The 16,251-nt window shown below is 58.2% G+C and overlaps 1 protein-coding gene across 1 annotated transcript; it reads left to right on the top strand.

Moving 5' to 3' along the window:
- Positions 1-6,995: 6,995 nt before the first annotated feature.
- Positions 6,996-15,711, top strand: LOC308231264 (uncharacterized protein; the record flags this gene model as incomplete). Its single annotated transcript, XM_080636452.1, is given in 6 exon segments — positions 6,996-7,362; positions 10,096-10,176; positions 12,980-13,078; positions 15,089-15,372; positions 15,375-15,565; positions 15,567-15,711. Coding segments are annotated over 6 exon segments (1,140 nt in total). The 5' UTR covers positions 6,996-7,022.
- Between the last annotated feature and the right edge of the window lie 540 nt (positions 15,712-16,251).

Genomic DNA, 16,251 nt, shown 5'->3' with positions numbered 1-16,251 from the left:
GGTGACACTGCATGGGTCGGTCCCTTCCATAATGACATCCCTATGGGTGCCCACTGTGACTCCATCACCTCCTTGGGGTGTCCCATTGGGTGCCATTGGGGTGGTGGCATCTCCATAGGCTTCAATGGAGTGACCCAATGTGGCTTTAGGGTCCTTGGTGACACTGCATGGGTCGGTCCCTTCCATAATGACATCCCTATGGGTGACCACCGTGACTCCATCACCTCCTTGGGGTGTCCCATTGGGTGCCATTGGGGTGGTGGCAGCTCCATAGGCTTCAATGGGGGCACCCACAGTGTCCCTATGGCCTTGGGTGACACCAGATGGGTCGGTCCCTTCCATAATGACATCCCTATGGGTGACACCCATGACCCTGTCACCTCCTTGGGGTGTCCCATTGGGTCCTCTAGGGGTGGTGGCATCTCCATAGGCTTCAATGGAGTGACCCAATGTGGCTTTAGGGGCCAGGGTGACACCAGGTTCCTCTGTCCCCTCCATAATGATGTCCCCATGGGTGACACCCATGACCCTGTCACCTCCTTGGGGTGTCCCATTGGGTGCCGTTGGGGTGGTGGCATCTCCATAGGCATCAATGGGGGCACCCACAGTGTCCCTATGGTCCTTGGTGACACTGGATGGGTCGGTCCCTTCCATAATGACATCCCCATGGGTGCCCACTGTGACTCCATCACCTCCTTGGGGTGTCCCATTGGGTGCCATTGGGGTGGTGGCATCTCCATAGGCTTCAATTACACGGCTTGTGGAGTCCCTATGGCCTTGGGTGACACCAGATGGGTCGGTCCCTTCCATAATGACATCACCGTGGGTGACACCCATGACCCTGTCACCTCCTTGGGGTGTTCCTTTGGGTGCCATTGGGGTGGTGGCATCTTCATAGGCTTCAATGGAGTTACCCAATGTGGCTTTAGGGGCCAGGGTGACACCGGATGGGTCGGTCCCTTCCATAATGACATCCCTATGGGTGCCCACTGTGACTCCATCACCTCCTTGGGGTGTCCCATTGGGTGCCATTGGGGTGGTGGCATCTCCATAGGCTTCAATGGGGGCACCCACAGTGTCCCTATGGTCTTGGGTGGCATCAGGCTGCTTGGTCCCCTCCATAATGATGTCCCTATGGGTGACACCCATGACCCTGTCACCTCCTTGGGGTGTCCCATTGGGTGCTATAGGGGTGGTGGCATCTCCATAGGCTTCAATGGCAAGGCCCAATGTGGCTTTAGGGTCCTTGGTGACACCGGATGGGTCGGTCCCCTCCATAATGACATCCCCATGGGTGCCCACCGTGACTCCATCACCTCCTTGGGGTGTCCCATTGGGTGCCATTGGGGTGGTGGCATCTCCATAGGCTTCAATTACACGGCTTGTGGAGTCCCTATGGCCTTGGGTGACACCGGATGGGTCGGTCCCTTCCATAATGACATCCCTATGGGTGCCACCCATGGCCCTGTCACCTCCTTGGGGTGTCCCATTGGGTGCCATAGGGGTGGTGGCATCTCCATAGGCTTCCATGGGGTGACCCCCATTGACCTCAATGGGGGGCTCCCCCTCGTCCCTATTGCAGTCAATGGCAGCGGCCGGGCCCCCCCCCCCCGCGGCGGTGACGTCGTCGGCGCCGGTGACGTCATCGGCGCCCCCCGCGGTGGCGTCGAGGGGGCGGGGCCCCGCCGCGGTGACGTCAGCGCAGGCGGGGGGGGGAGGGGCGCAGCCGAAGGGGGTCGGGGCCCCCCCGCTGGGTCCGGGTGAGGCTGGGGGGGGGGAAAAGGGGGGTCAGGGCCCCATAGAGCCCCATAGAGCCCCATAGAGCCCCATTGACACCTATAGAGCCCCATAGACACCTATGGACACCCATAGAGCCCCATAGACACCTATAGACACCCATAGAGCCCCATAGACACCTATGGACACCCATAGAGCCCCATAGAGCCCTATAGACACCTATGGACACCTATGGACTCCTATAGACACATATAGACTTCTATAGATCACTACAGCACCCATAGACCCCTATAGACCCCCATAGCACCCATAGACCCCTATAGAAGTCTATAGACGCCTATAACACCCTATAGAACCCCATAGCACCCATACACCCCTATAGCACTCTATAGACCCCCCTAGCACCCATAAACCCCTATAGAAGTCTATAGACCCCTGTACCACCCATAGACCCTCATAGCACCCTATAGACCCCCATAGCACCCATACACCCCTATAGCATCCATACACCCCTATAGCACCCCGTAGACCCCCATAGCACCTATAGACCCCCATAGCACCCATAGACCCCTATAGCACCCCGTAGACCCTCATAGCACCCATACACCCCTATAGCACCCATAGACCCCTGTAGCACCCTATAGGCCTCCATAGCACCCATAGACCCCCATAGCACCCATAGGACCCTATAGCACCGTATAGACCCCCTGTACCTCCCATTGCACCCCATAGGACCCACACGGCAGCCCCACACCCCACAGCACCCTATAGGACCCATGGGACCCTATAGTACCCTATAGAAGCCACAGCATCCAATAGCCCCCCAGACACTCCCTATAGCACCCATAGGGCCCCCATAGCACCCAGCACACCCCATAGCTCCCATGGGACCCCCATAGCACCCATGACCCTATAGCACCCTATAGCACCCTATAGCACCCTATAGCACACCTAGGACCCCCTTGCACCCCATGGTACCCCATATCCCCTATGGCACCCATAGAACGCCATAGCACCCATGGGACTCCCCATAGCACCCATAGCACCCCCAAACACCCCATAACACCTATGGGACCCCATAGACACCCCGTATCACCCATACCCCCCCATAGCACCCATAGCACCCCACAGCACCCCATAGCACCCAATAGCATCTATAACCCCCCATAGCACCCATAGCCCCTCATAGCCCCTATATCACCCCATATCACCCCATAACACCCCATAACACCCATGGCACCCCACAGCACCCCACAGCACTTCATAGATCCCCATAGCACCCATAACACCCCATAGACACCCCATAGCACCCATAGGGCCCCATAGCACCCCATAGACACCCCTTATCACCCATACCCCCCATAGCACCCATATCACCCCATAACACCCCATAGCACCCCATAACACCCCGTAGCACCTATACCCCCCATAGCACCCCATAGACACCCTATAGCACCCATAGCCCCCGTAACACCCCATAGTACCCATAGCACCCTATAAAGACCCTATATCACACCATAGCACCCATATCACCCCATAGACACCCATTATCACCTATACCCCCCATAACACCCCATAGCACCCATAGCACCCTATAGACACCCCATAGCACCCATATCACCCCATAGACACCCTATAGCACCCATACCCCCCATAGCACCCTATAGACACCCCATATCACTCCATAGACACCCTATAGCACCCATACCCCCCATAGCACCCATAGCACCCTATAGACACCCCATAGCACTCCATAGACACCCTATAGCACCCATACCCCCCCCATAGCACCCTATAGAGACCCCATAGCACCCATACCCCCACATAGCCACTATAGCACCCATACCCCCCCATAACACCTCATAGCACCTATAGCACCCTACAGAAACCCTATAGCATCCTGTGGACACCCCACAGCACCCATAGCGCCCTATAGACACCCTATAGCCACCCTATAGCACCCTATGGACACCCCATAGCACCCATAGCGCCCTATAGACACCCTATAGCCACCCTATAGCACCCTATGGACACCCCATAGCACCCATATAACCCTATAGACACTGTATAGCACCCATACCCCCCCATAGCACCCCATAGCACCCTATGGACACCTCATAGCACCCATAACACCCTATGGACACCCTATAGCCTCCATACACCCCTATAGCACCCATAGACCCCTATAGAGACCCCATAGCACCCATATCACCCCATAGCACCTAAAGCACCCATATCACCCCATAGACACCCCATAGCACCCATACCCCCTCATAGCACCCATAGCACCCTATAGACACCCTATAGCACCCCTACTCCCCCATAGCACCCATAGCACCCTATAGACACCCCATAGCACCCATACCCCCCCATAGCACCCCATAGCACCCATAACACCCTATGGACACCCTATAGCCTCCATACACCCCTATAGCACCCATAGACCCCTATAGAGACCCCATAGCACCCATATCACCCCATAGACACTCCATAGCACCCATACCCCCTCATAGCACCCATAGCACCCTATAGACACCCTATAGCACCCATACCCCCCCATAGCACCCTATAGACACCCTATAGTACCCATATCACCCCATAGCACCCATATCATCCCATAACACCCCATAGCACCCCATAGACACCCCATAGCACCCATATCCCCCCATACCCCCCATAGCACCCTATGGACACCCCATAGCCCCCATAGCACCCATATCCCCCCATACCTCCCATAGCACCCTATGGACACCTCATAGCACCCATACCCCCCCATAGCACCCAATAGCACCCAAAGCACCCATATCACCCCATAGCACCCTATGGACACCCCATAGCACCCATATCACCCCATAGCCCCCATAGCCCCCATAGCACCCTATGGAAACCCCATAGCCCCCATAGCACCCTATGGACACCCTATAGCACCCATAGCACCCTATATCCCCCCATATCACCCCATAGCCCCCATAGCACCCTATGGACACCCCATAGCACCCATAGCACCCTATGGACACCCCATAGCACCCATAGCACCCTATGGCCACCCCATAGCCCCCATAGCACCCGATGGACACCCCATAGCACCCATAGCACCCTATGGACACCCCATAGCACCCATAGCACCCTATGGAAACCCCATAGCACCCATAGCACCCTATGGACACCCTATAGCACCCATAGCACCCTATATCCCCCCATATCACCCCATAGCCCCCATAGCCCCCATAGCACCCTATAGACACCCCATAGCCCCCATAGCACCCATAGCACCCATAGCACCCCATAGCCCCCATAGCACCCTATGGACACCCCAGAGCCCCCATAGCGCACCCATGAGCAGGGCGCTGAGCAGCAGCACGAGCAGCTCCATGGCGGGTGCTGGGTGCTGGGGGGGGGGAGGGGAGGGGGGGGTCCCTTTAATCCCCTCCCCCACGCCGGCCCCTCCCCCCCCCAACCCCCCCTCAATTACAGGGTGCGGGTGGGGGAGGGGCCGCGGCCCCGCCCTGGAATGTGGGTCCCGCCCCCGCCCCCGCGCCCCATAGAAGCCAATGGGGGTTGTGGGCTCAGCCTGCCCCATAGCGCCCATAGGGTGGGGTCGGCCTGCCCCATAGATTGGGGTCACAAGTGGCCCTGCCCCATAGATTGGGGAATGTCGGTCACCCGGCCCCACTGCCCTTTAGATTCAGGGTCCCAGGTGGCCCTGCCCTATAGATGCAGGCTCTATGGGGTCCCTAGGGGGCTCTATAGGGGGTCTATGGGTCTCTATGGGTCTCTATGGGGTCTCTATGGGGCTCTATGGGGTATCTATGGGGCTCTATGGGGTCTCTATGGTGTCTCTATGGGTCTCTATGTGTCTCTATGGTGTCTCTATGGGTCTCTATGGGTCTCTATGGGTCTCTATGAGGTCTCTATGGGGTCTCTATGGGTCTCTATGGGATCTCTATGGGTCTCTATGGGTCTCTATGGGGTCTCTATGGGTCTCTATGGGGCTCTATGGGGTCTCTATGGGGTCTCTATGGGGTCACTATGGGTCTCTATGGGGTCTCTATGGGTCTCTATGGGGTCTCTATGGGTCTCTATGGGGTCTCTATGGGGTCTCTATGGGGTCTCTATGGGGTCCCTATGGGGCTCTATGGGGTCTCTATGGGTCTTTATGGGGTCTCTATGGGGCTCTATGGGGTCTCTATGTGGTCTCTATGGGGTCTCTATGGGTCTCTATGGGGTCTCTATGGGGTCTCTATGGGGTCTCTATGGGGTCTCTATGGGTCTATATGGGGTCTCTATGAGGTCTCTATGGGTCTCTATGGGTCTCTATGGGGTCTCTATGGGGTCTCTATGGGGTCTCTATGAGGTCTCTATAGGGTCTCTATGGGTCTCTATGGGGTCTCTATGGGTCTCTATGGGTCTCTATGGGGTCTCTATGGGGCTCTATGGGGTCTCTATGGGGTCTCTATGAGGTCTCTATAGGGTCTCTATGGGTCTCTATGGGGTCTCTATGGGTCTCTATGGGGTCTCTATGGGGCTCTATGGGTCTCTATGGGGTCTCTATGGGGTCTCCATGGGTCGCTATGGGTCTCTATGGGGTCTCTATGGGTCTCTATGGGTCTCTATGGGGTCTCTATGAGGTCTCTATGGGTCCCTATGGGGTCTCTATGGGGTCTCTATGAGGTCTCTATAGGGTCTCTATGGGTCTCTATGGGTCTCTATGGGGCTCTATGGGTCTCTATGGGGTCTCTATGGGGCTCTATGGGTCTCTATGGGGTCTCTATGGGGTCTCTATAGGGTCTCTATGGGTCTCTATGGGGTCTCTATGGGGCTCTATGGGTCTCTATGGGGTCTCTATGGGGCTCTATGGGTCTCTATGGGGTCTCTATGGGGTCTCCATGGGTCGCTATGGGTCTCTATGGGGTCTCTATGGGTCTCTATGGGGTCTCTATGAGGTCTCTATGGGTCCCTATGGGGTCTCTATGGGGTCTCTATGAGGTCTCTATAGGGTCTCTATGGGTCTCTATGGGTCTCTATGGGGTCTCTATGGGGCTCTATGGGTCTCTATGGGGTCTCTATAGGGTCTCTATGGGTCTCTATGGGTCTCTATGGGGTCTCTATGGGGTCTCTATGGGGCTCTATGGGTCTCTATGGGGTCTCTATGAGGTCTCTATAGGGTCTCTATGGGTCTCTATGGGGTCTCTATGGGGCTCTATGGGTCTCTATGGGGTCTCTATGGGTCTCTATGGGTCTCTATGGGTCTCTATGGGTCTCTATGGGGTCTCTATGGGGTCTCTATGGGTCTCTATGGGTCCCTATGGGTCTCTATGGGGCTCTATGGGTCCCGATGGGTCCCTATGAGGTCTCCCCTGGCCCCGCCCCTACATCCGGGTCCTTTCCCCCCCACGTGGGTGTTTGTTTGTCCCTCACCGCTCCCCTCCTCCCCCCCGCCCCCACGTGACCCGCGCACATACCTCCCTCCCCTCCCCGCGCATGCGCCCGGCGCGGCGGGGCGAGCCCCGGCCCCTCTGCCGCGCCCTGATTGGCCCAGCGCCCGAGGAGGCGGGGCGCGGCCCGTCCGCGCATGCGCAGAGGCGGCGGCGGCGGCGGCGGCGGCCCCGGGCTCGAGCGGCGGCGGTGAGCGGCGGGGCCCCGCGCGGGGCATTGTGGGACGGGAACAGCCGCCGCGGCCGCTCCCCCCCCGCGCCCCCTGCCCCCGGGGGCTGTTGTGGGAGGCGGCTTCACCCCCTCCCCCAGCGCGGTGCGAGGAGGGGAGCGCGGGGCATTGTGGGAAGGGTGGGAGGGGCTTAAGGTGTCTATGGGTCTCTATGGGGTCTCTATGGGTCTCTATGGGGTCTCTATGGGTCTCTATGGGGTCTCTATGGGGTCTCTATGGGGTCTCTATGGGGCTCTATGGGTCTCTATGGGGTCTCTATGGGGTCTCTATGGGGTCTCTATGGGTCTCTATGGGGTCTCTATGGGGTCTCTATGGGGTCTCTATGGGGCTCTATGGGTCTCTATGGGGTCTCTATGGGGTCTCTATGGGGTCTCTATGGGGTCTCTATGGGGCTCTATGGGTCTCTATGGGGTCTCTATGGGGTCTCTATGAGGTCTCTATAGGGTCTCTATGGGTCTCTATGGGGTCTCTATAGGTCTCTATGGGTTCTATGGGGTCTCTGTGGGGTCTCTGTGGGGTCTCTATGGGGCTCTATGGGTCTCTATGGGGTCTCTATGGGGTCTCTATGAGGTCTCTATGGGGTCTCTATGGGTCTCTATGGGGTCTCTATGGGGTCTCTATGGGGTCTCTATGGGTCTCTATGGGGTCTCTATGGGGTCTCTATGGGTCTCTATGGGGTCTCTATGGGTCTCTATGGGTCTCTATGGGTCTCTATGGGTCTCTATGGGGTCTCTATGGGTCTCTATGGGTCTCTATGGGTCTCTATGGGGTCTCTATGGGGCTCTATGGGGTCTCTATGGGGTCTCTATGGGGCTCTATGGGTCTCTATGGGGTCTCTATGGGGTCTCTATGAGGTCTCTATGGGGTCTCTATGGGTCTCTATGGGGTCTCTGTGGGGCTCTATGGGGTCTCTATGGGGGCTCTATGGGGGCTCTATGGGGCTCTATGGGTCCCTATGGGTCTCCATGGGGTCTCCATGGGTCTCTGTGGGTCTCTATGGGGTCTCTATGGGGCTCTATGGGGTCTCTATGGGGCTCTATGGAGTCTCTATGGGTCTCTATGGGGTCTCTATGGGGTCTCTATGGGTCTCTATGGGGTCTCTATGGGGTCTCTATGCGTCTCTATGGGTCTCTGTGGGGTCTCTATGGGGTCTCTATGGGTCTCTATGGGTCTCTATGGGTCTCTGTGGGGTCTCTATGGTGTCTCTATGGGGCTCTATGGGTCTCTCTGGGGTCTCTCTGGGGTCTCTATGGGGCTCTATGGGGTCTCTATGGGGTCTCTATGGGTCTCTATGGGGTCTCTATGGGGTCTCTATGGGTCTCTATGGGGTCTCCATGGGTCACTATGGGGTCTCTATGGGGCTCTATGGGGTCTCTATGGGGTCTCTATGGGGTATCTATGGTTCTCTATGGGGTCCCTATGGGTCTCTATGGGTCTCTATGGGTCTCCATGGGGTCTCTATGGGTCTCTATGGGTCTCTATGGGTCCCTATGGGTCTCTATGGGTCTCTATGGGTCCCTATGGGTCTCCATGGGGTCTCTATGGGGTCTCTATGGGTCTCTATGGGTCCCTATGGGTCTCTATGGGGTCTCTATGGGGTCTCTATGGGGTCTCTATGGGGTCTCTATGGGTCCCTATGGGTCTCCATGGGGTCTCCATGGGTCTCTATGGGGCTCTATGGGGTCTCTATGGGGCTCTATGGGGTCTCTATGGGGCTCTATGGGGTCTCTATGGGGCTCTATGGAGTCTCTATGGGTCTCTATGGGGTCTCTATGGGTCTCTATGGGTCTCTATGGGTCTCTATGGGGTCTCTATGGGTCTCTATGGGGTCTCTATGGGGCTCTATGGGGTCTCTATGGGGCTCTATGGGGTCTCTATGGGGTCTCTATGTCTCTCTATGGGGTCTCTATGGGTCTCTATGGGTCTCTATGCGTTCTCTATGGGTCTCTGTGGGTCTCTATGGGTCTCTATGGGGTCTGTATGGGGTCTCTATGGGTCTCTATGGGGTCTCTATGGGGCTCTATGGGGTCTCTGTGGGTCTCTATGGGGTCTCTATGGGTCTCTGTGGGTCTCTATGGGGTCTCTATGGGGTCTCTATGGGTCTCTATGGGGGCTCTATGGGGTCTCTATGGGTCTCTATGGGTCTCTATGGGTCTCTATGGGGTGTCTATGGGGCTCTGTGGGTCTCTATGGGGTCTCTATGGGGTCTCTATGGGTCTCTATGGGGTCTCTATGGGTTCTCTATGGGTCTCTATGGGTCTCTATGGGTCTCTATGGGGTGTCTATGGGGCTCTGTGGGTCTCTATGGGGTCTCTATGGGTCTCTGTGGGTCTCTATGGGGTCTCTATGGGGTCTCTATGGGTCTCTATGGGGGCTCTATGGGGCTCTATGGGGTCTCTATGGGGTCTCTATGGGGTCTCTATGGGTCTCTATGGGTCTCTATGGGGTCCCTATGGGTCTCTATGGGTCTCTATGGGATCTCTATGGGGTCTCTATGGGTCTCTATGGGGTCTCTATGGGGGCTCTATGGGGCTCTATGGGTCTCTATGGGGTCTCTATGGGTCTCTATGGGGCTCTATGGGGTCTCTATGGGGCTCTATGGAGCCCGTAATACTCTCAGCGGTGGGCGGGGCTTGGAGCAGTGGGCGGGGCTTAGGGCGGTGGGCGTGGCCGTGACGTGGGCGTGGCCTCAGGGATGATGCTGGCGGGCGGGCGCCAGGACGGAGCCTTCGAAGGGGAGGACGAGGAGGAGGAGGAGGAAGAGGAGGCCCCCGGTGAGCGCTATGGGGCGCTATTGGGTGTCTATGGGGTGCTATGGGGCAGCTATGGGGTATCTATGGGGTGCTATTGGTTGTCTATACGGTTCTATGGGGTGTCTATGGGGTGCTGTGGGGTGACTATGGAGTGTCTATGGGGCGCTGTGGGGCGCTATGGGGCACTATGAGGTGTCTATGGGGCACTATGGGGTGTTTATGGGGTGCTACGGGGTGTCTTTGGGGTGTCTATGGGGCGCTATGGGGTGTCTGTGGGGTGCTATGGAGCGCTATGGGATGTCTATGGGGTGTCTGTGGAGCGCTATGGGGTGTCTATGGGGTGCTGTGGCGCTATGGGGCGCTATGGGGTGTCTATGGGGTGTCCATGGGGTGCTATGGGGTGTCTATACGGTGCTATGGGGTGTCTATGGGGCGCTATGGGGTGACTATGGGGTGTCTATGGGGCGTCATGGGGTGTCTATGGAGTGTCTATGGGGTGCTATGGGGCGCTATGGGGTGTCTATGGGGTGTCTGTGGGGCGCTATGGGGCGTCTATGGGGTGCTATGGGGTGTCTATGGGGTGTCTATGGGGCGCTATGGGGTGTCTATGGCGCTATGGTGTGCTATGGGGTGTCTGTGGGGTGTCTATGGGGGGCTATGGGGTGTCTATGGGGGGCTATGGGGTGGCTGTGGGGTGTCTATGGGAGGCTATGGGGTGTCTATGGGGTGCTATGGGGTGGCTGTGGGGCGCTATGGGGTGGCTATGGGGCGCCATGGGGTGTCTATGGGGTGTCTATGGGGTGTCTATAGGGCACTGTGGGGTTCCATGGGGTGTCTATGGGATGCTATGGGGTGTCTATACAGTGCTATGGGGTGACTGTGGGGCGCTACGGGGCGTCCATAGAGTGCTATGAGGAGCTATGGGATGTCTATGGGGTGTCTGTGGGGTGCTATGGGGTGTCCATAGGGTGCTATGGCGTGGCTGTGGGGTACCTATGGGGTGTCCATATGGTGCTATGGGGGTCTGTGGGGTGCTATGGGGTGTCTGTGGTGCACTATGGGGGTCTATGGGGTGTCTATGGGGTGCTCTGTGATGTCTGTGTGGCATCCATAGGGTGCTGCGGGGCACTATGAAGTCTCTGTGGGTCTCTATGGGCTCTCTGTGGGTCCCTATGGGTCCGTATGGGATCCCTATGGGTCCCTATGGGTCTCTATGGGTCTCTATGGGTCTCTATGGGGTCTCTATGGGGTCTCTATGGGGTCTCTATGGGTCTCTATGGGGTCTCTATGGGTCTCTATGGGGTCTCTATGGGTCTCTGTGGATCTCTATGGGTCTCTATGGGGTCCCTATGGGTCTCTATGGGGTCTCTATGGGTCCCTATGGGGTCTCTATGGGGTCTCTGTGGGTCCCTATGGGGTCTCTATGGGGTCTCTCTGGGTCTCTATGGGTCTCTCTGGGTCTCTATGGGGTCTCTATGGGGTCTCTATGGGTCCCTATGGGGTCTCTATGGGGTCTCTGTGGGTCCCTATGGGTCTCCATGGGGTCTCTATGGGTCTCTATGGGTCCCTATGGGTCTCTATGGGGTCTCTATGGGGTCCCTATGGGTCTCTATGGGGTCTCTATGGGGTCTCTATGGGTCCCTATGGGGTCTCTATGGGTCCCTATGGGTCTCCATGGGGTCTCTATGGGTCTCTATGGGGTCTCTATGGGGTCTCTATGGGGTCTCTATGGGGTCTCTATGGGTCCCTATGGGGTCCCTATGGGGTCTCTATGGGGTCTCTATGGGTCCCTATGGGGTCTCTATGGGTCCCTATGGGTCTCCATGGGGTCTCTATGGGTCTCTATGGGTCCCTATGGGTCTCTATGGGGTCTCTATGGGGTCTCTATGGGTCCCTATGGGGTCTCTATGGGGTCTCTATGGGGTATCTATGGTTCTCTATGGGGTCCCTATGGGTCTCTATGGGTCTCTATGGGGCTCTATGGGTCTCTATGAGGTCTCTATGGGGTCTCTATGGGTCTCTATGGGGTCTCTATGGGTCTCTATGGGTCTCTATGAGGTCTCTATGGGGTCTCTATGGGTCTCTATGGGGTCTCTATGGGGTCTCTATGGGGTCCCTATGGGGTCCCTATGGGGTCTCTATGGGTCCCTATGGGGTCTCTATGGGTCCCTATGGGTCTCCATGGGGTCTCTATGGGTCTCTATGGGTCCCTATGGGTCTCTATGGGGTCTCTATGGGGTCTCTATGGGTCCCTATGGGGTCTCTATGGGGTCTCTATGGGGTATCTATGGTTCTCTATGGGGTCCCTATGGTTCTCTATGGGGTCCCTATGGGTCTCTATGGGTCTCTATGGGTCTCTATGGGTCTCTATGAGGTCTCTATGGGGTCTCTATGGGTCTCTATGGGGTCTCTATGGGTCTCTATGGGGTCTCTATGGGGTCTCTATGGGTCCCTATGGGGTCTCTATGGGGTCTCTATGGGGTCTCTATGGGTCTCTATGGGGTCTCTATGGGGTCTCTATGGGGTCTCTATGGGTCCCTATGGGTCTCCATGGGGTCCCTATGGGTCTCTATGGGGTCTCTATGGGTCCCTATGGGTCCCTATGGGTCCCTATGGGTCTCTATGGGGTCTCTATGGGTCCCTATGGGGTCTCTATGGGGTCTCTACGGGGTCTCTATGGGTCTCTATAGGGTCTCTATGGGGTCTCTATGGGGTCTCTATGGGTCTCTATGGGTCTCTATAGGGTCTCCATGGGGTCCCTATGGGTCTCTATGGGGTCTCTATGGGTCTCTATGGGTCCCTATGGGGTCTCTGCCCCCCCCAGGTCTCTCCGCGCTCCCGGATGAGGATTCCTCCGAGGCCACTTCGGTGTCATCCGGGGACAGCGCCCCCCCCACCCCTCCCCCCTCCAACGGCTGCTCAGGTACCGCCCCTCCCCCCCATAGGCCCCTCCCCCCCATAGGCCCCTCCCCCCCATAGGCCCCTCCCCCCCTCTCCCCCCCCCCCCATAGGCCCCTCCCCCCCCTCGTGGGCATTGGGGGAGGGGCTTGTGGGGTGGATGGGGAGGGGCACCCCTGGATCCCCTCCCCCACCTTCACACCCCCAACCCCCTCACCCCTCCCCCACCCTTTACCCCCTCCCCCTTCCCTTTACCCCTCCCCCCATCCTTCACCCCCTTGCCCCCTCCCCCCATCCCATAGACCCCAATTTTCCCCTCCCCCCCATTAACCCCTCCCCCACCCCCTCCCCCCCCTTTCCCCCCATCCCGCAGCCCCTCCCCCCTTCCTCCCCCTCCCTAACCTCCTCCCCCCATTGACCCCCTTTAACCCCTCCCCCACCCCCTTCCCCCCTTTAACCCCTCCCCCACCCTCTCCCCCCTTTAACCCCTCCCCCACCCCCCCTCTTTAACCCCTCCCCATCCTTCACCCCCTCCCCCCTTCCTCTCCCCCCCTTTAACCCCTCCCCCCATCCCATAGACCCCCATTTAACCCCTCCCCCCTTTAACTCCTCCCCCCCTTTCCCCCCATCGTTTACCCCCTCCCCCCTTCCTCCCCCTCCCTATGGGTCTCTATGAGGTCTCTATGGGGTCTCTATGGGGTCTCTATGGGGTCTCTATGGGTCTCTATGGGGTCTCTATGGGGTCTCTATGGGGTCTCTATGGGGTCTCTATGGGTCTCTGTGGGGTCTCTATGGGGTCTCTATGGGTGTCTATGGGTCTCTATGGGGTCTCTATGAGGTCTCTATGGGTCTCTATGGAGTCTCTATGGGGTCTCTATGGAGTCTCTATGGGTCTCTATGGGGTCTCTATGAGGTCTCTATGGGTCTCTATGGGTCTCTATGGGGTCTCTATGGGGTCTCTATGGGTCTCTATGGGTCTCTATGGGGTCTCTGTGAGTCTCTATGGGGTCTCTATGGGGTCTCTATGGGGTCTCTATGAGGTCTCTATGGGTCTCTATGGGGTCTCTATGAGGTCTCTATGGGTCTCTATGGGGTCTCTATGGGGTCTCTATGAGGTCTCTATGGGGTCTCTGTGGGGTCTCTATGGGGTCTCTATGGGGTCTCTGTGGGGTCTCTATGGGTCTCTATGGGGTCTCTATGGGGTCTCTATGGCGTCTCTATGGGTCTCTATGGGGTCTCTATGGTGTCTCTATGAGGTCTCTATGGGTCTCTAGGGGTCTCTATGGGGTCTCTATGGGTCTCTATGGGGTCTCTATGGGGTCTCTATGGCGTCTCTATGGGTCTCTATGGGGTCTCTATGGTGTCTCTATGAGGTCTCTATGGGTCTCTAGGGGTCTCTATGGGGTCTCTATGGGTCCCTATGGGTCTCTATGGGTCTCTATGGGTCTCCATGGGTCTCTATGCTCTCTATGGGTCTCTATGGGTCTCTATGGTCTCTATGGGTCTCTATGGGTCCCTATGGGGTCTCTATGGGTCTCTATGGGTCTCTATGGGTCTCTATGCTCTCTATGGGTCTCTATGGGTCTCTATGGTCTCTATGGGTCTCTATGGGTCCCTATGGGGTCTCTATGGGTCTCTATGGGTCTCTATGGGTCTCTATGGTCTCTATGGGTCACTATGGGTCTCTATGGGGTCTCTATGGGTCTCTATGGGTCTCTATGGGTCTCTATGAGGTCTCTATGGGTCTCTATGGTCTCTATGGGTCTCTATGGGTCTCTATGGGTCCCTATGGGTCTCTATGGTCTCTATGGGTCACTATGGGTCTCTATGGGGTCTCTATGGGTCTCTATGGGTCTCTATGGGTCTCTATGAGGTCTCTATGGGTCTCTATGGTCTCTATGGGTCTCTATGGGTCTCTATGGGTCCCTATGGGTCTCTATGGTCTCTATGGGTCTCTATGGGGTCTCTATGGACCCTAACCCCCTCCCCCCATAGACCCCCCTTTAACCCCTCCCCCCCCCCTTCTTCCCCACAGGCCCCCGCCCCCCCCCTCCCCCCCCCGCCGCCGCCGGCGCTGCCGACCACGGGGGAGGGGGCGGGGCCGGCGGCGGGGGCGGGGCCGGCGCTTCCCGCGCGCGCGCCGCGGCGGCGGCGGGGGGCGTGGCCTCCGAGTGGCACGTGTGCCCCGAGTGCGGCCGCGCCTTCGGCACCTCCCGCGCCCTCAAGGTCCACCGCAGCTACCACGTGGGGCGCAAGCGGCCCCAAAGCGGGGGGGGGGGGGGCGGTGCTGGGGCGGGGGGGGGGGGGGGGGGGGTCGTGGGGTGCCCCCCACCCCCTCCCCCCCCCCTTCATCGTCGTCGTCGTCCCCCCCTTTCCATTACATCTGCGCCGAGTGCGGGCTGGGGTTCGGGGCGCCCGCGGCCTTGGGCGCCCATCGGTGCGAGCACGGCCGGAGGAGGAGGAGGGGGAGCCCCCCCCCGGCCGAGGGGGAGGCCGCGGTGCCCCATAGCGAGGGGTCCCCCCCCAAGGCTGCCCCACAGCGGAGGAACCCGAACCCCCCCCCCCCCCCCGTTCCGGTGCACGGAGTGCGCGGGGGCCTTCGGGTTGGTGGCGGAGCTGCACGAGCATTACATGTTACATGCGCGGGGGGAGCTGTGAGGGGGGGTTCGGGGGGGCTATGGGGGGGCTGGGGGGGGGGGGGATCCCCCCCCGTTGTTGTAGCCGGCGATGGGGAGGGTTTGGGGTGGAAGCGGGGTCTGATGGGGGAATAAAGATGTGATGGGATGGGGGTTGTGGATGGGGATGGCGTCGATGGGGGGGGCGTCGATGGGTGATGTCATCAGTGGGTGATGTCATCAGTGGGTGATGTCAATGGTGATGTCATCAGTGGGTGATGTCAATGGTGATGTTGGTGATGTCATCAATGGGGAGGTGTTGTCAATGGGGAGGCATCAATGGGCGATGTCATCAATGGGCGATGGCATCAATGGGGAGGCATCAATGGTGATGTCGGGGGGGGGGAACAAAGGGTGATGTCATCAGTGGTGATGTCATCAATGGGGGGCATCAATGGTGATGTCATCAATGGGGGGGCATCAATGGGTGATGTCAGCAATGGGTGATGGCATCAATGGGGGGCATCAATGGTGATGTCATCAATGGGGGGGCATCAATGGGGGGGCATCAGTGGGGAGGCAT

The sequence above is a fragment of the Psittacula echo genome (genome assembly GCF_963264785.1).
Source record: "Psittacula echo genome assembly, chromosome: 33".
Classification (NCBI taxonomy): domain Eukaryota; kingdom Metazoa; phylum Chordata; class Aves; order Psittaciformes; family Psittacidae; genus Psittacula; species Psittacula echo.
The sequence above is the reverse complement of the archived record's forward strand: the minus strand, read 5'-3'. Positions and strand labels throughout refer to the sequence as shown.